Here is a 24,792-nt window from a genome sequence, read left to right on the forward strand (position 1 = left end):
GCTGTGCACTACTGGCTGCTACCTGGTCAGTTAAAATTGTACCATCTCCTTTCATTAGCACATTGCCGGCTGAGAATCTGAAAGGCCGTGACAAAATTCATTTGAGACGAATGGGAGCAGATTGCCTGAAGCAGGTGCTGCAAGGGAGATGAAACAAAACCAGCACTGTTGTGAAGCTGAATCTGTCCATGAATGAGTGTGCTTTCCATCTTTGTATGTGTGTAAAAACTAAAAAGCTTCTTCCTGGTCTTTACATTAGGTTCTTTTCATGGTCATGGCAAATAATGAAAATGACAAGTGCTTATAAACATAAAAGGTTCTGAAGTACTTAACAATGTAGCATTTACAAAGCAGTTGAAAAATTAGGAAATCATGCTTCACATGTGGCAAAACAGACCAACACCTCTAAACTGTTAACTTGTGATAGATTATAATAAGGGATGGGTACCGAATTCGGTACTTTATTCCAAATTCCATCGGTACTACCAAGAACTGATTCTGGTAAAATTACAGAATACAATTTTTCACTACCTAAACACGTCCTTGTGACTGTGAGCGAGTGGTAGAGTAGGTGATTTTCCATACCGCACTTGAACGCAGAATTCCACACACAAGAGCGTAATGACGCTGCAGGTTCAGCAATAGTTGATGCAGAGCCAAAAGCGGGAATACTATTCACGCTAGCGATTCTTCATCTGCAGCCAGCAACATGAGAAAAGAAATTGCCTTCACATTTGGTGATGGCAGCAACATTGACAATGACGATGAGATGAAGCCTTGTGTTTAAGATGACGTTAGCTTGGCATTTTAACTTGCATTAGTTATTATCAGCTCGGTTACTTGTACTTTACCTAATGTAAATACTTGTTTTTATTCATAGGTCTGTCAGATAAATTGTTAACCCGCCTTAAAGTTAAAGTAAGCACTGTAAAATGACCAAGGAGAGCCTTTCCCATCAGAGGGCTTATTCAAGTAGAATACTTGATGTAGAAAACTAGTAAAAATTGCAAAACAACTGCAAAGTTACAATACAAACAGTTGTTAAGGTTTATATGTTGAGAAAAAAATAAATATGTTAAATTGAACAATTTGGAGAATTTATTATTAAATTGTTTGATTATTATGAAACAATTTAACATTTATTACCACACCAAACTACCAACAATTGTTATTGTTTCAGAGCAACACCTTTCACTAGATACCTGGTGAGTTCAAATCTGAAAGGTACTCATCCCTAGTAATAATTAGGGTGGGATGGTCAGTATATGGTGTGTAGATTGTTAGATTTTTCCTTAATTATATCATGAAACTTGAAAAGCTCATACATAATTGAAAGTAAATACATTTTGATTTATCAATTTAATAATGTCTTTTTTCCCTTTTAAAATAATGCATTGCATTGATACTGTGAACAGATCTTCGAGGCATACCGTGAACTGCTAGTATTGATGTTTATTTGTTAAATCAGGGGATATCTTATCACAGAGTAGGGGTGAAAACATGCTCATTTTTTTTTAATTTTTTCACAAAATGTGTTTTTTTAAAAAAAACCTTCTTTCTAATAATTCTAATTTTGAAAGCAAGCATATTTTTTAAAGCATCGGTTTTTAGAATTTGCAATCAGAAGATCTATGCAAAATTGTCATCAATATAGAAACAAGAGCTTCACATCAAAACCGCTTTTATTTTATGAGAAGAGACCTTGACATACCTGAAACTAAAATGATGCAGTGGTTTCTAGGTTTTCAGAGCAATGTTGCACAAATGTGTAAATAAAGCAAAACAAAATAAGATCGATTCAGAAACAAAAAATGCAAAAACCAGGGTAATATTCTGAAATCACATGGTATTTCTTAATCTCAGGAGTCAAACTGGGACAAGAAGACAAACCAGTAGCTATCAGCAAGATCAGTGATGACCTCTAACTCTATGTCTGATCCTTTCCTCAAGTGACAGCTACAAAACCTTTTGAGAAAGGAGGGGAAAAAAGGACAGAAAGAAAGAGAAAAGCCGTCAACGGGAAGTTGTAAGAGGAAATTGCTCCTGGCAACTATTTGTTCAAGCACCCGATTTTTCTTTTCTTTTTTACCGTTTTTATGCCAACCCATCGAGCCCCCATTGGAAAACAGGGCAGGTCCCCCTAATGAGTAATCCATTTCAAAGCAGTCGTGTCTGGGCATGACAGTTTACTGAGAGGCTTGAAGAACTGGTAATTACCAGTGTTACGGGGCAATTAATGCATATTACACTGCGGCACTCATGGCGGTGACTGTCAGCTCCCCAATAAAAATGAGCACTCTTCAGCTAAAGGGTGACATTAATTGGGCCCTTAATGACTATGCAGAGGAACCAAGCCAAATAGGAACAAAACAGGGGACTCGCTTTGACACTAGCAGAGGGCTGGAAATTGGACTAAAAATGAGATTAATTGCTGTTTAAAAAAAAGAAAAGAAAATGTGGAGAGGAAAAAGAGGCAAGAATTATAGGGTGCAGAGAGCAGAGTGGTTCATACAGATGACAATTCAATTAATTTTATATACTGGATTTTGTATACCGTAAAATGCAGACAGGGCCCTGGCTCATCTGAAACCCAAAAACTCAAACTCTTTCCCTTATGACACACAAAGGAAAAAACCTAAGTTTTTACAGTATCATATCAATAAATAAATCCTTAATGAATCCAACTTAAGTCAGCAAGACGGGTCACTTATGTCCACCAATGAACTAGAACTAGGGTTTAGCAAGGCATGTAATCTTTGGGTTACACAGTTTCCTGAAGTTTCCATATGAATGTCTGAATTTAAAACAAATAATGAGAATCTTTAGCAAACCATTCATTAAAGGTAAAACTACAAACTTGTAGGCCTCCTCCGGAGAAACGTTTGCTTAGAAACGGATCAAGAAAGTGGTGGAAACATGAAATAATTTTGAGCAATGTTGCAAAAGCCAAGCACGTACACAACCACCTGAATATTCAAGCTCCAAATCATAATAACATCAGTATGCAAAGCATGCCGTTATTTGCATACATTTTTTATTTTGGATTTCCTTGCTATTTAAATATGCAGTTAGAAATAGTCCAGCGCTGCCTCTTGCGCTGTCACGCTGCACACTCACACTGTCATTGGTCCTGATAGAACTCTTCCGCTTCAAAGGGAGCTTTGCAGCAAAGAGGAGAATGAGCAAACATTTGAATTGCAAAAACACATCATCTTCTGAGGGGGTGAAAATTCAAGACAACTTCTGAAAGTTAAAGACACCCCCAACAGCCAGCAAAATACCGGTCTACATACAGCACCCACAAGTCAACATAATCTCAGCAACGGCATCCTCGCTAATTTAGCATATCTAAATTTGTGTAACAGGATATGACATATTTTAGAGGGGATTGTGGGGAAAAAACTTTAATTTAAGAGGAGAACCATAAAATGTATAAGCTGCTTCTCTATTTAACTCAAATCCACCGTAGAAATCCAGGTTCTCTGACAACCTGACATGGGTTTGATTACAGACTGAGGTGTAATTAGTTACTTAGGGATATTCTTTAAGAGGTTGGAGCAGGCAGCACAGCCAGTCAGCATGAATTAAAATGACCAATAGAGGGAATTTTTCTTTTCAGTTCACAACTTCTATAGAAGTTACAGAGTAAGTGCATTAAATAATCTACATGAAACGTCAAAAGGGAATCAAAGCATATTTGAGGCCTGTGCTACCCAACTTAATGCTAGAATAAACAGAATGCATGACTAACTAATCAAAATCCAAAAAGGAATTTTTTTTTTACTACCCTGACTTTAGTTCTAAAAGGGTGCCACCAATTTTGTTCTGTCCATTTTTTTAAATTTTGTGTATGGTTATGTACATTTGGCTGTTTTCTTCTGCTTTTTTGTGTTTTTTTCAATGCACATAGAATAAATAAACACGTGCATGCCAAAAACATTTGTAATAGCAACAACTCCTGGGAGAAATGGTGTATTTTCTTGAAACATTCCAGGGGTGTCAATACTTTCGTTCATGACTAACTGCACGAAAATGCATACACACACAGAAAAACAAAAAAAAAACAAAACAAAACATGCAGTTAAGAACTGCTACCGGAAAGTGGGGGTAAAAATGCACTGTTGTGCTAACGCCTTAGATAATAGTCCCGAAAGTGAAGTTTATCAATAGAAATGGTGGGAGTCACAGGGTACCTAACGATACGATACATGGTTCACAATACCAATATTAACATGGTGCAGCAATTCTGCGACAATCAATACAGTGCACACAAAAATAATCACACTACAAAGATTAAGTCTCAAAGATAAAGACATTCTGCAATTGAGAGTCAGTTTTGCAGAATTGACCATAGACAAAACACTGAACAAAAAGTCCAAGTTTTGTGCCTTTTTAAAAGCTGACAAACCAGCAGTTTCTTCAGTTTTTTTCCAATTAAATAACTTTTATTCCTGCTAGTTTTATTAGTGTCACCGTATGGACTCTCTGGCCCCACCCCTTACACAATATACACCTGTACACTAGCACAAAGTCAGAGATTCTTTAGGATCATAGAAGCATATTCATCTATTGATATCAAACAGAACCCAATAACAGTCTTTTTAGATTGAAACATAATCAACAAAAACAGCAGTATTGGCAGCTATAATACTGAGTAAGCATTATTTAACTCAGCCTGTGGGTAGGAGCAGAGCCGTATAGAGACAGAGTTGCGACAATGGAAGTCCAAAATGCTTGACCGTCACATGATTCATCTAAGACTGAATTTGTTCCCGGAAGTTAGTTGCGGGCCATTCGAATCCATCCTGGTGACATAAGTGGGATTTTCGGTAATTTGTCGTCAATAACTGCATTGATTGACAATACGTGCATTTTTGACGTAGTTAAGGCCAACAATAATTTGGTTAAAAAATGTGTTATGCATTATATACAGTATGTATTGCTTTGAAATGTATTTTAATTATGAGTCATTTTGTCTGTTTATGTGATATTTCCTAATTTGTATGTGTTTTTGGAGTTCTTTTCTGTGTATTTGTTGTTATTTTGTGTGTTTTTGGAGTCATGTTCTGTGTATTTGGTATTTCCTTATTCCTGTTTTCAGTCATTTTCTGTGTTCTTGTTATTTTGTGAATTTCTTTGAGTCAAGTTGTCTGTGTATTTAAGGGACCTCAATAATTAATGTCATCATTTAGATTGTTCCATATTCCAACACCCTGAACTGAAATGCACCTTTCTTTTATATCTGTTCTCAATTTTGTGTTTTTTTAAATATCTGTATTCCTCAATATAGAAGCTAGCTTATCTGATTTTTTGATGTAGTTAAGGCCAACATTAATATGGTTAAAAAAAATGTGTGTCACTTTGAATTAAAAAAAAATGAACCATTAGAGTGAACGGAGTTGTCGCAACTCTCTCTCTCTATACGGCTCTGGGTAGGAGTGTCTACAATAGAAATTAGGGATTCAACACATGCAGGTTAAAATCTTTAAGAAGCAAAAACGAAACATTTTCCTTTAAAAATCTAAATATTAAATTTTATATAATAAGATGACATCATAAAAATGTCTATCAATTTAATTCCATAAGAAGAAAATATTTTCTTTACAAGTGTTCACTCAAGTCCAATGTCTCACATTAATAGAATGCTAAATTTGGAAAGATTTAAGATATACAGACGTAAAATACCAATAACACCTGCAGTTGTTACAGTTCATTTAAACAATGTGGAGAGGTAATGGGCCTGCAGACAAATGAGACAAAAAAAAACTAAAAAACTGGTGGCATTATTAGTGACTACTTATAATTAAGCAACTATTTGGTTGCCAACCAAAAAACGGGTGGGAACCACTTTTTTTCACCCTGGCGAAAACCCATTCAGACACCTGAAATGGTGTTCCTAGTAGAATTGGAGCCAAAAAGCCACACTTGAACATGGAAACAAGGCAAAGAGGCTTAACATCTCAACAATGCACAATACATTGAAGGGGAATGGAAGATGAATAGCAGCAGGTGCACGACTACAATAATGAGGTTCCGAAGGTTCTTTGCTCTACCACTACAAACCACAATAGCTTTGCAAGAGTCAGGTGGAGCAGACATTTGTCTTCTAATGTGGAGGATAGCAGCCCAAACCCATAATTTACCTGCTGTCCATGTGATGAATGGTGGATGAGAAAGACACAGCATAAGTTCCAAGGAGGGACAGCACCTTGCATGACATCTCTGACACTATTGATATGCAAGTGTAAATAAAATGGTGACTGAGAATAACAATGAGAGCACTTTAAGAGCACTAATGTGGTGAGAGGCACTACCAATCCTCACATTCAGTCACTCTACAGAGCAACCGTGCACCCAAGTTGCAGAAACACACGTTATTGTCGCATTCACTGACAACTCACTTCCAATCAGTCTACCTGTCTGTGGCCTCAACTTCTTGTGAACTGCCAACATATGTGTAGACAACTTGGAAACAGGTCTGAGCAAAAATCAAACGTGAATGATGGATAGCTTCACTGCACAATGACCTCTGTCATTGGGTTGTTGCCCTAAATCAATGCTAGCGATAAGGGGCCCCTTCGCCAGTGCTCACCTTGGTATGTTCACCAGCAGAGCTTATCTTTGGCAAGAGGAAGTATGAGTAATAACTAAAGACAAGCTACGACAAAACCACCAACCCCACCCTGTCAAACATAATTTACTATGTATATCCCTTTGCCCCCCTCTGCTGCTGTTAAACAGTCATTATGAGAACCATGGATATTTGAAACCAGAAGGTTGCAGAATTAACCTGCTTTCAAACGGTGGGTGCACGCTGCACCTATTTATGGTACAAGAGATGCGTATATTTTTATATTACTTCCCTGCTCTTGCTCTGATCAAATGCAGAAAAGAAAATTAAAAACAAAACCTTCATATTCCAGTGCTGTCATGACTGTGTAGCCTAGCCAAACTTTCAGAGATGCACACCAAGGGAGGTCGGAGGTTAAAGTTAAAAGGAGGGGTAACAGGAAGTCGACGCAAATACTACGATCATTACAGCATTGAGAACTCCAAGTCCTTTCAGTAGTTCTCCATTTGACTGTCTGTGTCATACATAAAGACACAGGGGAAGCAGTGCGAGACAGCAAGCATGCTTCCAGGCAATCTCATCAAAACGGAGAAAGGGAGACCAAACATGACATCAAACGTAGCAATTAGCTGACCCTTTTCTCCCAGAGTCAGTTGGAAAAGGCTTGCCTTAAAAACCCTGATTAAAATATGCTTGCTTTCTCATTCAAAATGACATTTGACAAGTTTAGTGATAGTTCAACTAACAACATAAACATTCATGTAGACATTACCTTTTTTTCCAATCACCATTCAGGGGAGCAGGTAACCTCGGAGTAAGTTTCCCATGAACTCAGACTTACAATTTAAAAAGAAAGTGCAAGGGGAAGAAAAGAAAGACGGAGCTGTTCAAAGTTTTTCTCAAGTGTGTTTTGTTTCACCCGAGCAACTGAAGTTAATGTTTTCTGACTATTTTACAGAGTATTTACTGTTTTTTTAAATCAACATTTCAAACACAGGGAAATGCTTTTTTCCCTCAAACTATAAGGTGTCATGAGTGTACACCACATTAGGAGACACTGTCACTTAATCCTGTAGTAAATAATATGTTTACTGCTAACGACTTGCAAGACGTAGAAAATATTCTACATACGCAACAAATTTGTGGAGTTGCATGACTGTGAAAACTTTCCTTTCTCCCTAAATCGAGAACTTTTGAAGAAAAGGAATACAAAGTGTCTGCAGAAATAAAGGGGAAAAAAGAGAATGGTGTCTGAGACAATTGTCAGTTCTGACAAAACAAGTTGAACATCAGCAATGAAAAATGCAAAGAGATCTGAAGTGGTCAGTCCAAAACTCTGTCTGAAGTTAAGTTTTCACATCCATTCGAGTTGCAGCAGAGAAGAATGTGAAGTGTCGGGGCGGACAGCGAGCCAGCGCTGGCTTAGCTGCAGCTGCGCTCAAATGGAAGTGGCACTTTCTATCAGAGGACTTTCACCAGACAGCTCTATTCTGCCTGTTCACTTGTAACCCTTGTGACACAAAGACATCCTTTACAAAAAATAAGAATCGTCATTTAAAACACACACCCGTTATTGAAGAGACAGATCCTGGGCTTTAACATGACGAGAGACTCATGGTGCTAACATGCCAGTTGATAAAGATATCACTCACAATGAGTAATAGATTTTTTGGACGTTGCTGTGGCGGACATTCAAAGAGGGCGAGTCAAATCCCCAATGTTTCCAACAAAAAAAAAAGTTTCCATTTCACTTCAATTGTGTATGCCTTTGTTATCTTGCATCTGTCCAACACGGATTGGATATAATCAGTGTTAACTTCCTGTCTATGATGAAACTTTTCAGCGGAGAGTTCAAACACAATATACAATTATGTTTCTTTGTTTTTCTGCCGCTTGTCAAAAAATTTTGTTTTACAACAGTCATTAAATCCACAAGAACACAGAGAAGAAATGTATTATCAAACCCAGAGAAGGAAGAACACGTAACAATAGTCAATTTGTAAGAACACGTGTATCCGCAAAAGTTTTAATTGGCCTCAATAACATGATGGGTTTTTATTCCATGTGAATTTTTCTTATAGACCCGAAAGAACACAAAGAGACAAATCTGCTGACCTGATAGCTTGTACATTAACCCTGGAGAATTGATGAGCTAAATCAGAGGGTCAGCACATGGACACAGGCTCCTCATGTGTCTTTGATTACACACTCCCTCCAAAGGAGAGATGTTTAAGCTATCAGGCAATCAGACCGCCGAGAGACGTGAAACTCAAACCAGACAGGAGAGAGGGAGAGGGCTGCCTGGGAACAAAAATGAAAAACGAAGGTCTCGACGAAGCTCTTTAACAAATGCCAGGCGAGAGAGGAATGACCCACATGTGCTTTAATGGCTTTCATAGGTTCTTTTTTTTTTTTTTGGCAACAATGTAATATGAAATAAAAGTAAATGTAAAGTTTACTAGAGATTAAAGATGGCACATGTGCAAGGTTTAAAAAGAATTACACAAAGGTATTTCTTGTGTTATAGACAAACAATTTACAAATTTTGTACGAATTCAAATCCAAACCATCTTTGGCGACGTTTGATGACAAAATAGACCATATAATAAAAATTCAAAATAGAAGTTACATTTGCATCATTTGCTGCATTTTTGATGAGTGCTTGGGAAAGAAGATCTTTGCCCTCTAGTAAAAGAAACAACTTATTCAATAAATCACTGAAAGCCTTTAATCTTAACCTTTCTAATTCTCATATAACAGATGTCAGCCTAAGCAAGGATAACAGTCAAATAAAGTTGGTACAGTGCTCTTAAGTGTTTATGCCGGCACATGCACTGTATGTGCCTATTCCTTTACAAAACACATGGTACACCATACAAGCTCCTTTTAAGGCTTGATTACAGAGAAACTTTTCATTGCTTACAATCAAAATCGCAGGATGAAAAAAGAAAAAGTCATAAAGTTAATGACAAGAGGATGCTCTACAAAAACCTAAATTCAGACAAGAAAAAAAGGATATGAGCAAGTATGTGGGGGAGAAAAAAACAAAACAAAACAACAAGGTTATGTGGCGGACAGCGGGCCTATAAAAAGAAGCCTACTGTCTAGGTTATCTTAAAGGAAACACTTATCACAAGCGACCAGCTCCACACAGTGACTGATGGGCCTCCACAGACCAAGTATACAGCACATTATCTGGTACACACAGAGATGCTCTTTAAACACAAAGGCAGAAATATAAAGCATTGTTTCCTCGGCTGTCATCTCGTGAAGTAATTCTATTTATTTTGGATGGAAATTGTTTTTGTGCATGAAAATACAGCCGAGCATAACATTTAAAGCCAAGATGATCAAAACTAGGAAGCATGAATTGGAAAACTTTGGAAATAAATACCTTGTGGAGCCGAAGAAAGGGAGTCGGAGGTGGAGTATTCAGCATAGAACTCCAATCTTTATTTTCCATTAACACGACTCTTATTCACCACACTAACACACAGGGGTGAGCATGTGTAACACCAAAATACTTCCCCGTGGAAACACCCTTCACAATACCATAAGTTCCCCCCCGGAACTCCTCAGTTATTGGGTGGATTATGAACCTGAAAACATGAGCACCACAACCTACAAAATAGCTGTGAAAATCTCTTGAAATTACATATCATGTATTGGGTTTGTATCGATTACAAAGCCAGAATACTATGTTACCTGAAAAAAATTGTATTCTTTCAATGAAACCGCAGAACCTTATTTCATTGCTTGGGATTCCCCCCTCCCACCCCAATGGGTTACACTCATTTCTCCTGACAACTCATCGGACTCATGGTCGAGCGCTCAACCTAGGATTTAGGTGAATATGTCAGGAATCATTTGACGAATACTGGCCCCCTTTATTTCCCTCTGCAGTGAGGATAAGACACATTTAAGCCCTTTAGCTGGACTGCATTAAGTCCCTTTTGAAGCAGCTGTGGAGATGCATGAAATTAAATGCTTAAAGATGTCAAGTCAAAGGTTTAGAATGAATAAAATATTTTTGTTGTGACCTTGTAAACGAGTTGTCAGCTGAGCGTAAATGTGAAGCTTATATTTTAAATACCATTTTACTGGAAACTTGTGGCCTGCACAACACATTGGTATTGCATAAAAAGGCAGCGGGAAATGCATAAAAATCCAATAACGCATGAAGAACATGTCAAGTTAAAAATAATATTGTGGTTAACATGGGCCTGAATGTCTTTGTGGAAGTCAGGTACATACTTAAACTCATTTGTCTGATTGGCTTTTAGAATGAGCGTATTTATCTTTTTGGTTGTGGTATTCACAGCTCATTTCTTACGGAAATGAAACTCAGAAGGTCAATGTAGAAAACCTGAAAAAAGGGGGGGTGGAGGGAGAGGGTAAAATTAGGAGGAAAAGTGTCCGCAAGTCTGACGACATACATCGTGAAAGCTGACAAAAAAATGTATGCTCATCCTTAAAAAGTTCCACTACGAAACAGGACTTCATCGAGTCGACGTGCTAGCACTTCATTTTTCTTGGGGCTTTCCTCTCCTTCACACAGTGTCACAGGCGAGCAAAAAGACGGGAGGAAGGATACGTATCGCTGGGTGCCTCTTTCTGTCTCGCTCCTCGTTTGTACACACAGCAGCCACGTCAAAGCTGCTCTCACACTCAATGGTGAATGACAAATTTGGATAATGCCCACATACAACCCAAGTAAAATAAATAGAAGACATGGAGGCTTAAGCAGGGTTAAATCCTGAGGCTGCCGCAGACCTGAGACTGCAGATTACACCCCAGAAGCCTTAAACAATGCGCCCAAACATGCATCCTTAAAATCATGAAATCCTTGAAGCATCAGAGCCAGCTTGTCCTATCCCATTAATATTCCAGGTTGCTTGTGCTTTGGGGCCCAGCAGTGCACCTCTCTGCACTGATGTGCCCTAAAACAAACACTTGCAAAGCCCTAAAGAAACCACCATTGTGCATAGCTATTTTTTTCTTGGGGTGGAATATTCTACGGGAGGATGTCATAACAAAGGAAACAATACAACAGGCCACGTTTCTGCACCACATGGGGCATCCATAACTATAAATAATGGTACGACTGTGTCAAAGAGACAAATGCTGTAACAGAATATTGCTTTTATTAAAGAAAAAAGGCAGAAATACTGCAGAAAAAAGATGTTTTGCCTGATTAAAAACTCTGTTTCAAGTTTATATCATAACTTGTAATGTCTTAAATAATTTCAACAAAAAGATTAAACTACAGAAGTATTCAAACACTATGATTGTAGCAAAATTGTCCTAAAAAGGATACTCAACACAAAGACAGCTCAACTGAAAGGCTATATATGTAAACTTTATGAATAAGAGGCGATTTAGAGGCTGCATATGCAATAAAAAACACTTTAAACGTACGCTTGTTGAGGTCGACTTGTTTGACAAACCGATGTAGTGATTCTTTCAAGTGATTCCAACTGGTTTTATGAGGTTAATGGCATCCAATGGTTCCGATGGTAGCATAGAATTCCCAATTTTAAGGCGTCTTCCTTGTTCATTTTCAAAGTACAATTTTTCATTTCCTAGGAGGCGCTACATCAAAATCCGTGCAGTGTAATGTTCCTGTAACGTAATAACGTCCAAGAAATCGGATTAACTGCAACTAGGCATTAAGACATTGGACTGAGTGCTAGCGCTCCTTGGGGTGCTTTGACATCGGTATAGTCCTGGACTCGGGTGAAAGGGTAGAGAACAGCTGTAAATTCTATCACCTTGATTTGGTTCGGCTTGTGTTCACAGCACACTTTTTGATCTGCTCCAAACAGCTGATACAGATGCCTGAACTAGTCGCTTGCATGTGGGCACCATTGCTGGAGTAGAGACTTCTCTTGGCAAACAGAAACGTGAAGAGGATGGTCTTATCTATAGGTCAAATAAAGCGCGGAAGAGCGTGCAGAAAACTCTGCCTTCTCGCTCTTTTTTTTTTTTTATAACATTCAACAACGGAGCAGCAACAAATTGCCGTTAATGTTTTGTTTCGCACCGTAGCCATCCAAATTGCAGTGTGCTTTTTGTCATGTTCAAAACTTCCTGTGTTTGGTCCGAGTCAAGAGCGTTTGTATTGACAGCACACCTGAATCAGTCTAAACGTAATTTGGATGTTCACACCAACCAAACGAGGTCAACCATTCGGGCAAACAAATCCTAGAGCACTTTAACTGAAGGCTAACAATTTGAGATAAATGACTATTACAATTTAGAACCAGAATCTAAAGTGCTTTCGTGTGATGGGTTGTGTGTAGCCTAAATCTACACTTTTTAGTTGTTATTTTTGACAAGAACCCAAGGTACAGTCTGGCGGGACAAAGGTCTTCATGGTTTCACACTGTCACCCCAAAAGCGTGAGTACCTGTCCTTAGGGATGGCCCTGTAATGTCCAGCCTCATTTTATCAGCAGCTGTCACAGCCTGTGGGCGCCACATCTCAGGTGACATACTCTATCTGCTCTGGCTAGATGATGTCCTCACAGCAAAGGCTTCAATATTCCTAGCCACTATTGCCCTAATGTAAAGCCTAACATATAGTGTTAAGTAGCAAATAAGCTAGTCATAAACACCGTTTATGAGGCTTTTGGCAAACATGTACGCTACTGGTCAAAAGTTTTAGAACACCACACATCTTCCAGTTTTTTACTGAAAATTATTCAGTTTATTGTGTCATTGCACTCTGAAATGAAGGTATAGTACAAATAAGCAATTTGAGTTGAACAAGAAATCATGGAATCAATTTATAGACCAAACTGTATTCTAAACTTTTGACTGATCAAAGTACAGTGTGTTCCAACACTGCTTTTATACAGACAGAGGGAGTTGTAAGTAATTAAGAAAAGTTTGAACACCTGTAGGAACTGGTATCACCAGCGTTCCAGGCTGATTCAACCTTCATTACTGCAGAACAGCTTTAAATTGTTAACCCACTTCATGTTCCCTGAAAAAGGCCTATTTGTATAATTCTGAAATGTACAATTTTTTTCAGTTTTGGGAAAACCAAACCTTTTTTTTTTAACCTCTGGCTGTTCAGTATTCACCTTTGTACCATTTCAAGCTAATCATTGGACTTGCACGACTTGAATTGCAATAAATAACTGGAAAATGGAGGGTGTTCTAAAGCTTTTCACCGGTAGTGTACTGTACATCCATTATTTCTATTTGACAGTCACTCTAGTAAAACCAAACAATCTGCACATCTCAAAATGACTGTTGTCTTTACAAAACGGGATTATTACACTGCACTAACTGAGGATTGCATGCACTTGAAACTTTAACAAAAAATGATGAACAGTCATTAGAAAATGAAATTAACTCGAATTCTATAAATATAACATTGTCAGCAATTTTTAATACAAAATCTACAATCTCAAATATAATTTGGGAAAAGTTTACCAAGAATTAAAGCTTTTTCACAAACAAAGGAGTTGAAATAGATTTTCCTTTGTCTATCCAATAGCATATTTTATAGCATTAGTAAAATACTGTTTAAAAAGTGTGTAAAATGACTTCCTGATTAACTGTAGCATTGTCTCCATTATGTACATAAAAAGCAAAACAACATGGCCAAAAAGGTTCAACATTTGAGCTAAATCCAAAATGTTCATCAGTATAGAGTTTTATGTGTTTTAGAAGAATGGCAATTTTGCTGCTGGTACCTATAAGACAAAGCTAACACTAATCATTGCAACATGCACTACTTTTCCAAATTTAGACACTAAGAAGCAAGAGCCTAAAATGCATGCATATGCATTAAACTGTATGAAAAACACAAAAGACTAGAAATACACAATCTACATGATAAATCATGGCAAACCCAAAAGTCTTAACTCCATTTTATACAAGGAAGAAATGAGCCATACTGTCCTATTATTTTGCTATAAATCATTTTTTTTTGTGGATGGCTGACAGCTTTTTATCAGATCTAACCTTTTCAAGCCTCCATTAAGAGTGCTAACATTTTCAACTCTGACACATTTGCAGTTTACGGATTGCACAGCTGATTTACCCTGGGGAGGGGGAGGGGGGCTGGTGGATAAGGGTCCATGCTCATTTTCACTTGGTGGGGATGGGTTGAATGGGGGGGAAAAAAAAAGACAAATTAAAAAGAATAGTGAGGGAGGAGAATTAATTTACATACATCTACATTTATGCTTGAAATTGTTTGTGCTAAAGTGAAAAACTATAAAGTACAATATTTGAGGAATAAAGATTGTGGAAAAGTCTATTGATTTTTCTAAGTGGTAAAATGCCTCTTGAAGGGCAATTGTTAGCCACTGAGATCTTTCACAATCTGACTGGGTAATAATGAGAAGATTTGTGAGACAAAATGAGAAAGCTTTAAAGAATGTATTACAAAAAAAAAAAAAAAAAAAAAAAACAAACAAAGCAACATGTATCGTAAAAAGACACTGCTGTTCAAAACCTATGACAAAATTCATTATGAATGAGAAATGTACTGGAAACTAAGACCAATTACATATCTTTAGAATAAATTAGAAACCCATTTATCAAGTATCAAGCCTTTCTCAATGAACTTTCTTCACTATATGCGAATCACACCCTTGAGGACTGTATATCAGAAAAAATTACAGGAAGAAATTCAGCAGTAATTTTCAATGTGTATCCAATAGCTTAATGGTGGTGTTGTGTATGTTCCTAAAGCAGATAGATCTTTATTGCACAGAGGAACACAAAAAACTAGGTCACCAAAAACACAATGTGAAACAAAGGCACTAGAAACAAACAATTATGGGCCATGCCAGTGACACGAAAGGTTGTTCACCAGGACACACTTTTTCCAAGAGTTGACAAGTTCTCCCTGTGCGTATGTGTCCACCAGTCTCTTAATTGACTGTGGGAGTTAACATGTGCATGACTTTGTGTTCTTTGTATGTTTGCCCTTGAGTGCAAACCCTGCCTTGTGCCACAGAAAGCTGTGATGGAGCTGATAGCCGCTTGATTCTGTTGAGGAAATAGAATCTGGTAGGATGGAGTGAAAGAAGAATAAGATTCATTTTGCTGCCGCTCTATGAGCTGAAAAGGGAACTCAGCAAACCCTAATTGATTTAAACACACCATAATCAAAAAGGGGCAGTTAAGTTGGAACAACACAAGAGTCCATATTTCATTACATGCTGTGTTTAACCTTACCCACTTCTCCTAAAACACACAAGAGGCTCATTATGTGTTTAATATTCACCCGCAGGTGAGTAATTTTTATGCAACTCTGATAGTTGTATGAGATGGATCACTCAATTATCTGAACATCCGTCAGAGCAGAGGGCTTGCTGGCTCTGGAGCGCCACCAGCTAAGATTGATGGCTGGACGACGGCGAGAGCTGCTGCTTCACCATCTCATCCAAGCACTGGGCCTGAACGTGCTGTCTGATTCTGCACAAAACCGTATTTCTCTCCATTTTTTCCCCATCCTTTGGCTTTCTTCTTGGGAGCATTGTAGGTGAAGCATCATTACCCCTCACTCCACTAAAGAAGGGTTCATTATAGGGTTAGTGTGTTGGCAAGACTATTGTTTGGATGATAAATGCAGTTGGTGAAGGCTTTGGAGGGAAAATTTGTTATGTTTTTTCACCCCCCATACTGTCTGCAAAAAATTTAAAAAAAACATCGCCACTTTGAAAGCCTTGAGGGCAAACAAAGAACAATTAGCACAAGCAATGGAGGAAGCAGCTCAGTTAAAGGAAAGGGGAGATTCATGAAAAATAGACAAATCACTGTACATGCCAATCAGGTGCAGTAAAGTAATCATAAACTGGTGTGTGATTCCAAAGGCAGTCAGAAAGATAATCAAAGAGGTTAGACTAATCTTTGAAATTTGATTTTGTTGGATTATGGAAGGACAAAGAGCTAAAACACCAAGCCTTTAAGCTCTGTCTCATTACGTAAAATCACATAATGAGAATTGAAATAGGGGATGAGGTAATTACAATACTTGCTGTCACCTGACTTTATTTTGACATTTCAGTTTAGGTGAAACTAATGAACGACTGTAAAATTCTGATGTTTCTAAACAAATGCAAACCAACGCAGGCATGCTGGCACCGAAGAGGACATGTGAAGGGTATAACAATAACCGAAATATAAGGAACATTTTAAAATGTCAGTGTAAATGTCAATTAAAATTTACAAGGGTGCTGGAAAAGGTAGGGTCTACAGGGACTGACATTTTTCCCTATTTTTGACGCACAGTGTTTGTCTGACTCCACGGCTTGCTGACATGATGGGATCTACTTTGTCAGTTCCTTAATGCACTTAGACACGACTGCCTCGGTGAATAGAAATGAAACGTACCCACAGGCACACACACACACACACACGGCTGGGACAAACTGTCCAATGGAGATGTGTCGACCTATTGTTAACAATGCTATGAATGCCAAAATGAATGATTAGACAAATAATAGTTTTTACATTTTTAAACAGTTTGTAACATGAAGTAACATCATTTTTAGTGCTTTCTTTACAACTTCGCTCTAACTTAGGCAATAATAATTTATGCAAAACGTAATTGTCTCGCTGTGTGTTACAGATTTATCCTCGGATGCTAAAAATCCAGTCCTGGGAGAAGCTTTCGAGTGTTTATAATGCCTTACTGCTTTATCACACCTGGTGATAAAAGCCACGCCCCTAACAGGCCTTCTGTAGAGCTTAATTAGCTTCAAGTGTGAGCATTTAAATATTGATTTAAACTATTGCTCTAGTCACCAATGAATACAACAATATGCTTTGGCATTCCTGACAAACAATTCAATAAATAGTAGGGGTGAGTATTGGCAAGGATGTTGCAATACGATACGTATTACGATACGATATTATCGCGATATTCTACCCAGTTAATATCAAAATTAAACGTAGAGATGAAAAATCAAGTAGCTGTATGTGTTCATCAGAAGATATTGATCATTCAGAGGACGCATTGAGTCAAAACTATTTTCTTCAAAACATCCTATTTATTATTCATTATTAGTGTTTTTGCACATTTTCACTGAAAAAAAGAAAATGCAGTGTTACACACTGCCATCATTAAATAAAGTGCAACAAGTTTTTTTTCACTGAAACTACTGCGTAGAAGTCTCAAAGTAACCATTACAACATAATGACAGCATTGTAAGAACTGTAAGTGAGAACATTAAGGATAAATCACCCTGAGTTACTGATAATGCACAAACATAAGAAAGAATTTATCCTATTGTATCAGTTTAAACACTGATCTGAACAGAACATATGAAAATAAAATGCCTGTGCATACATAGATATTGCAGGCATAACCACCACTGAAATATTGCACAAATACACAAAAATATTGATAAAATATTAAAAAAATAAAAAATAAATAAATAAATTTATTTTCTAAATAAAAAAAATCGATTTAAAATCGGCACCCAAAAAAAAAAAAAAAAAATCGAGACATCGTGAAATCAATTTTTTTTCACACCCCTAATAAATAGAGCTGCAATGTCTGGACCACATTCTTGCTATTATACCTTTAAAATGTAAATGTATTCTATACCCCTGAATACACAAAGCACATCAACACAATATTTGCAGAGCTCAGTTTTCCAGTTCTTATATGACATCATGGCAGGCATTTTTCATCTCAAATTGTTGAAAAAAACTACACTTTCTTTATCCCACAACATTTCCCCAAATTTCCAAAATCGGTGACATTAAAGTGAAATGTACCCTTTATCATTTATATGTGGAAGAGCAAACCAGGGCACATTAATGTTGAATTTGTTCTTTTTCCCACCTAAAATCTGTGGCCCAATTTAGCTCAAACTGGTCTGTATTTGGCCCCTGAACTAAAACTAGTTTGACACCCCTGCAATAAAGCCTGCCCACATTGGCATGGTCAGTACTGGGGTAAGTGGATTTGTAAGAGCAGCAGAGAAATCTAAAAACATCCCAAAGCAAAACAGTGAACCAACACAAAGCTACTAAATAATTACTATGATTAAAATAATAAACTATTATGACTTTCAGGAAACTGCTTACAATAGCTTGTTCGTTTAAAATATGTTAACAACATGATGTCATAATAATACATCATGGATCAACCAAAAAGGTCCATCATTGTCAAGACTGCATCATATCAATTATCTGCTCCCCTGAGTAGACTTTGTGGAAGGAAGTCCAGGCCATAGTTTTTATGATGTAAAGAAATATTGCTGCATATTGTACGAAGAACTAACATGGACAGATGAAAACACAAAAAACAGCAGGCGTACCTGTTCCAGTAGCTCCAGAACTGCTCATTAAGGTATGTGCGATGGCTGTGGTCATCACCAAATGAGGCTTTGCTCTCAATCCAGTGAACGATGTGTCCTTCCACCGCTTAAAAACAAACGGAAACAGGCCTCACAGGTCAGATCAAAGGAAACCAGTGACATTCTTCAAGATCAGGTTTTTATATCAGAATATTTTTAATTGTGTTTATAAGAATGGCTCTTCTCTTTGGAAAATACTTCAGGAAATCATAGTGATAATCATAACGTAAATACTAACCAATGGGGACTTCCAAGATGATGTCAGGTGTTTTGTCATAGCCCATAGTTCTTAATTGGTTTTCATCTACAGAGGACGAAACACAAACTGTTTTATATATCCAACTGCTGCCTTTTCACCAAACAGACCTTACAGATTTTACTGTGGTGCTCATAAAGCTGAAGAAATATCATTAGAGGACAGCAAGGGCAGAAAAACCATTAACTACACCTGCCACGTATTCGCTGTCATTGCAAAATAAAAAAAAAAAAGAAAAAACCTGTGAAACACAGTTACAGAGATGCTCTCTCGCTCAGTTTGGCAATGCCTTGTAAAATATATAGTGAGAGGACAAGGTTGGCATTATAGACTGAGCACGCCTGACCCCTTCCTGCACAGGCTGCAACCATTGTCCTTGACTCCTGGCGTGCTTCAGCCATTATCCCTACACATCCTGATTTCTCCATTAAATCTCAGGCTGACCAGGTCATTCACTTCCAAGGGCCGGCCTCTTTGTCTCCAGCCAAGCTCGACTAATGGGGCACGGAAAGGAATTGTGGAAAGATGGAGGGTGGCGGTGTCAGCGTTGGTGAGGAGGCAGCATCAGCCACGAATAAAGAAAGAGAGCCGAGAGGGGTCAGAGAGGCTGTGAGAGGCCTGTGGTACACGGGGGGCAACCTGAGGTGGTGATGCAGGTCTAGATGTGTGTGTGTGAGTGGGGTATGATGAGAGCGTCCGTTCACACCCACTGGGCTGTTGACATTCTCATGTGGCTCTGATCGCCTTTTTACATCAGCTTTGATTAAAATTAATGGGCCGTCCCTGCTGTTGGCTAGCTTATTTCCAATCCATTTATCAGATGGGGTGAGGCCGCTTCAGTGGCCCCAGTGCCCCCCGAACTCTGACAGTTTTAGAACAGTCCTCAGTACAGCCCTGGAGAAAGGTCAGATCTCCAGGTCCAAATAAATGATTTGGTCCTAATGACAGAGGGAATGACTCTTACCCTTCATCACTCATCTGGTGATGATGATGATAGAATGGGGGTGATGGGATGAAAAAACTGAAATTGTGTCTGACAAATTCAAAATCTTGATTTAACTGTGTTAATTGGAAAATGGTAGATGATCTAAAAACAATAAAACAGCCACCTTTACTGCAGCCACATTACTATTGATGAAGCCAAGCCATGTTTGAAGCTATTTTCTTTTATCAATGAACCATTTAAAGATATATGACAGGAGCTCTCTGCCATTTAACAATCAATAGACAATGATATGAGATAATGTCCACTCCAGTGGTTATACTGCTCCACTTTTAATACTGGTGCTTTAGAAATGGTCAGAACAATTACAAAATAGAACCAGAGTAGATGTTATTGTGTGTCTTACCTAAAAAGGAGAGGTTCCTCTCTTTCAGTTTGTCACAGAGCAGTATCTCATGCTCTTGGCCGATGGCACTGAAAAAAGAGTCAAGGATTCCAGCAAACAATGTAGAAGCAACAGTGATTTGTATTTTATTTTTTTTTTACCAAGAATAATATCAATGATTTTTAATCAGTTAAGCTTTTAATTTAGTTGAATTTCACCTTTTTTTCAATACCAAGTTAATTTTCTTTAAAAGCTACGATACACCATAATGAATTTTGTGCCTTGGATTGGGAAATCATGAAGTATTTAAAATGTATTTTAACAATAACTGGAGGAAATAATACGACACGCAGGAATAAATCCTCATGTATGTTTTGGGACAATATAATGCATTTACCCTTTAATTTACCCTGTAAGATTTAAGATTTGAATGTGTAGCAAATCTAATAATCTTGGATATTTTGCACAAAGCCAGATTTTACCGTCTGAAAAGAAAATGGCTACATGACACATATTAAACAGTCACCTACATGTTTTTTCTGGACAAAATCCATAAAATCCCTGTAAAATTAGTGGCTGAATGTCTAGCTAATGTAACAAACGGACAGACATGATCTTGCGTGATTTCAGCGTGAATTTTTTTGAAATATCTGTACCATAGAAATATAACAAATATTTTTTCCCCATCTCCGCTGTGTTTTGTGTCAACATTTACTGCAGATGATCTCTGTGTGTGTTTGCACCTGCTTGTCTGTCATACTATTTTCCGGCGCTAAAACAATCACCGCAAACAGTTCCAAATTTGATGAACTGCATTGCACCTACTTTACATATTCATTAGAAGGAAACACGCTAAATGGATTGAGGGTGCATTCTGACGTGCAGAAGACGCGCAGTCCTGATTCCCTTGGGTTTGTAGCCCTTATTAGCGAGTGCACACGTTTTAATACCTCTAAACCTTTAGTGAATCTGCCCGAAAGTGTATGGACTGGAGCACTACTGGGATGTCATTTTAAATGTGGATGGATTGTGCTACGTTAAGGATCCTTGCATCACCATCAAGGCAGATTCACTATACTATATGCATCACTTGTTTTCAAAGAGAGGAAAAAGGAAACCTTAAGAGGTTTTAATTGATATCTTCCCCTGTGACTCCTACACAAGCTTTAAGAGTAGTTGTTTGAAAGCATGTAGCAGTGTGAAGAATAGAATGAAGTACCTTACTTTGAGCTGACACTGAAAGGACTGCCACAGAAAAGAGGGGACACACACACACACACACACACACACACACACACACACACACACACACACACACACACACACACACACACACACACACACACACACACACACACACACACACACACACACACACACACACACACACACACACACACACACACACACACACACACACACACCAATAGACATTCAAATGGGTCTCCTCCCCTAAGAAAAAGACTGCTACCACGCTGGCTGCACCTATATTGGCTGACTGGACTTGCCCTGCACCCATTGCTAGCTAGCAAGGATAAAAACATTACAATATGAAAGATAAATAACTAATAGACAAATAGAGTACTGAGAGAATAGCCGAAGGGTTTGGGGTTCGAATCCCGCTCCATCCAAGTCATTGTTGTTGTGTCCTTGGGCAAGGCACTTTACCCACATTGCCTCGTATGAATGGGTATGAATTGTGCATGAATGTTGGTGGTGGTCAGAGGGGCCGGAGGCACAATATAGCAGCCACACTTCTGTCAGTATGTCCCAGGGCAGTTGTAGCTACATTGTAGCCTACCACTGACTGGTGTAAATGAATAATGGTTTCTGTGTACGAGCTATGAATCTGCTCAAAAAAAAGCGCTATATAAATCCAAGCCATTATTATTTTTATTATTATAATACATTTTGAGGATTTTTGACCTACCAGTATGAATACAAAAAAACAGTTAATATTTATGAAGGATTTTTTTTTTTATTAAACTAATGTAAAGTAGGTGATGAAATCCAATTACATCTTTTAAATCCATTTTGTTTTCTTTTTGTGCAGCATCCAGTGATGTGCAGTCAGGGAAGGCAAGGTAGGCAATACCTACCCAAGGGTGAATTGATATTTTTATTACTTTTGTTTTAATTATAATATAATTATAAATTATTTATTTTTCAATTTCCAATAGCCTACAATACCTATAAGTTTGAAAGTGTCAGCATTTTGCGCTTTTCATAACCCAAATAACTAAACATTGCTATTTCCTGGTACGGCAGAGACCCTGCACAGTCTCACTTTGCTAAAAAGCAGGAGGAGGCTACACCCTATTCCAAAAGCACATTGCTGCTCTGCCTCTGGCCTCATAGACTGTTTTTATGTGTTAGCGCATTTGTAGTCAGTTCCCCAAGATGAAAACCATTTACGTAAAAAGGGAGCTCTCTACGCCACCTTTGGACGTAACCGTGGTATGCTAAATGCTATACGTACGTTCACAGTGCAGAATTGATACAGCGTGGCTGCTGCTAAGTTCTCTAGCGAGTGGGAGGGATAACACTACAGTCAGGATGACAGCGCTAGATACGATTGAGAAACTTTCTTTTGAGGAAAAACAACAGCTTTTAAAAGATGGAGACCAAAACCTGAACTACCAGACCTTCAGCAAATGTAAGGTCAGAAAATTGTTGGTATTTTCCACAGTGAATGATACAAAAGGAAGGTTTGGCTTTGTGGCTGTATCTCACTGAGGCTGTTCTGAGTTTCTGTTCCACAAACTACAAACGTGCTTCCGTGTCATGAGATATATCTTGTTGGGAGAGTATGGAGGCGGCTATTAAATAATTGTTTATGTTTCTTTAATGGTGTTTTATGATGTTGATTAACACTTGCCAGCCCAAACATATGAAATTGTCATTGGTGGTCTCAATTTGCAACGCCCTGTCTGCCCGACCCTAGTGCTCACGGCACGTCACTGGTGGTATCCAATGGCTAATAAAACAATCTTAAACCTTTTCTGGAAATAGAAGACTAATCAATCTTTTTTAAAAATACATTTAGAATCCCATTGTCAATAAATGATGTGGATATGTATGGATATGCATATAGTCTGGCTTTCGGTTTTGTCAGAAGAATAATGTTGAATTATTTTTGTTTTTGCTTCTAAAATCAGCCACTCTTGATATTATCAACATATCAAGCATGAATACTACATTAATATTATGTACAAAATCTATTTTTTGACTATTCCTAAAACTGATAAAAGATAAATGATCGGTATTATATGCAACCATTTCTTTTGTATATACAGAGATCAACCAGTCCTCCCATTTATCCACCTGTATCAGTGATAGTGGGATGGCAGGCGGGATGAAACACCTTCTGTGAAGCAGAACTTTTATGTCAGGTGAAACTCGACACATCTCATCCCTTTCAATCGCTCCTCGTCAATTCCGGGCTTAACATTTTATGGGATAGGATACTGTTTGATGCAGTCTACCAGCGGTCCATAACAGCAGTCATTTATTGTGCACTGAAAAGGGAGGGAAGAAATATTATGGCGCACCAAGAGGGAGAAAAGGGAAGCCCAGAGAGTGCTGGGAGAGGAGGCTGCAGATTGGCAGGCATGACCACCGGCGGTCACATGACCTCATCAGCAAACATGAGGGGCTGGTAGTGCCTGTCAGCCATGTGCTCAAGTAACATTTGAAAACTCACTGTACATGAACTGTGAATATGCAAGAAACATTATCTATTCATCAGGGGCACAAAGGGAATTAAAAATGTAAATTTTATTAAGGAATTAAAAACATTTCATTGTATATATTCTAACATTATCATTTCTTAGTAATTCAAATTATATTTGTATAATATTTTAGTTAAATTACTTACTTGATATATGTTTTGAGCCAAAATTGAGTCTTGGATTAACGCTGGGTCCTTAAGCATATTGTTGAGGACACTTTTAGATCCTGAAAAACAAAAATATATGATAAGAGATGTTAGAAAACAAATTGAATGTGCTTCAATCTTAATATTCTTAAGTTATTGCAACATAAAACAGGAATCCACAATGCCAGTGGACAGCCAAAGGACAATGTAGACATGCAGTTATCCACTAGACCAATGTTAGTGCAGTATTTCTGCACTTGTCCATTAGATGGCTGCTCAACGTCTATGCAGAAATCCTATAGATAAATGTTTCAGTCGAGAGCACAGACGCTGGGTGCAATTTATCTACGTTATGAATGCTGACGCTTCTGCATTTCTCACCCCGATCCTTCCTCTGCTAACATTATAAATCAGGAGGCAATGTTG

General features: G+C 38.0%; 1 protein-coding gene across 11 annotated transcripts in view; it reads right to left on the reverse strand.

The window, feature by feature from the left end:
- Nucleotides 1–24,792, reverse strand: part of cdin1 (CDAN1 interacting nuclease 1) — a 75,849-nt gene that overhangs the window by 16,202 nt on the left and 34,855 nt on the right. For all 11 annotated transcript variants that reach the window (XM_028439057.1, XM_028439058.1, XM_028439056.1 and 8 more), the window contains 5 exons: nt 24,367–24,446; nt 23,958–24,007; nt 20,511–20,578; nt 19,144–19,209; nt 18,867–18,972 (listed from right to left, as the gene is read on the reverse strand). In XM_028439057.1, coding sequence (XP_028294858.1) covers nt 18,867–18,972; nt 19,144–19,209; nt 20,511–20,578; nt 23,958–24,007; nt 24,367–24,446 — 370 coding nt within the window. The remainder of the gene's footprint in view (nt 1–18,866; nt 18,973–19,143; nt 19,210–20,510; nt 20,579–23,957; nt 24,008–24,366; nt 24,447–24,792) is intronic.

Source organism: Gouania willdenowi, chromosome 22 (genome assembly GCF_900634775.1).
Source record: "Gouania willdenowi chromosome 22, fGouWil2.1, whole genome shotgun sequence".
In the NCBI taxonomy this organism is placed as follows: domain Eukaryota; kingdom Metazoa; phylum Chordata; class Actinopteri; order Blenniiformes; family Gobiesocidae; genus Gouania; species Gouania willdenowi.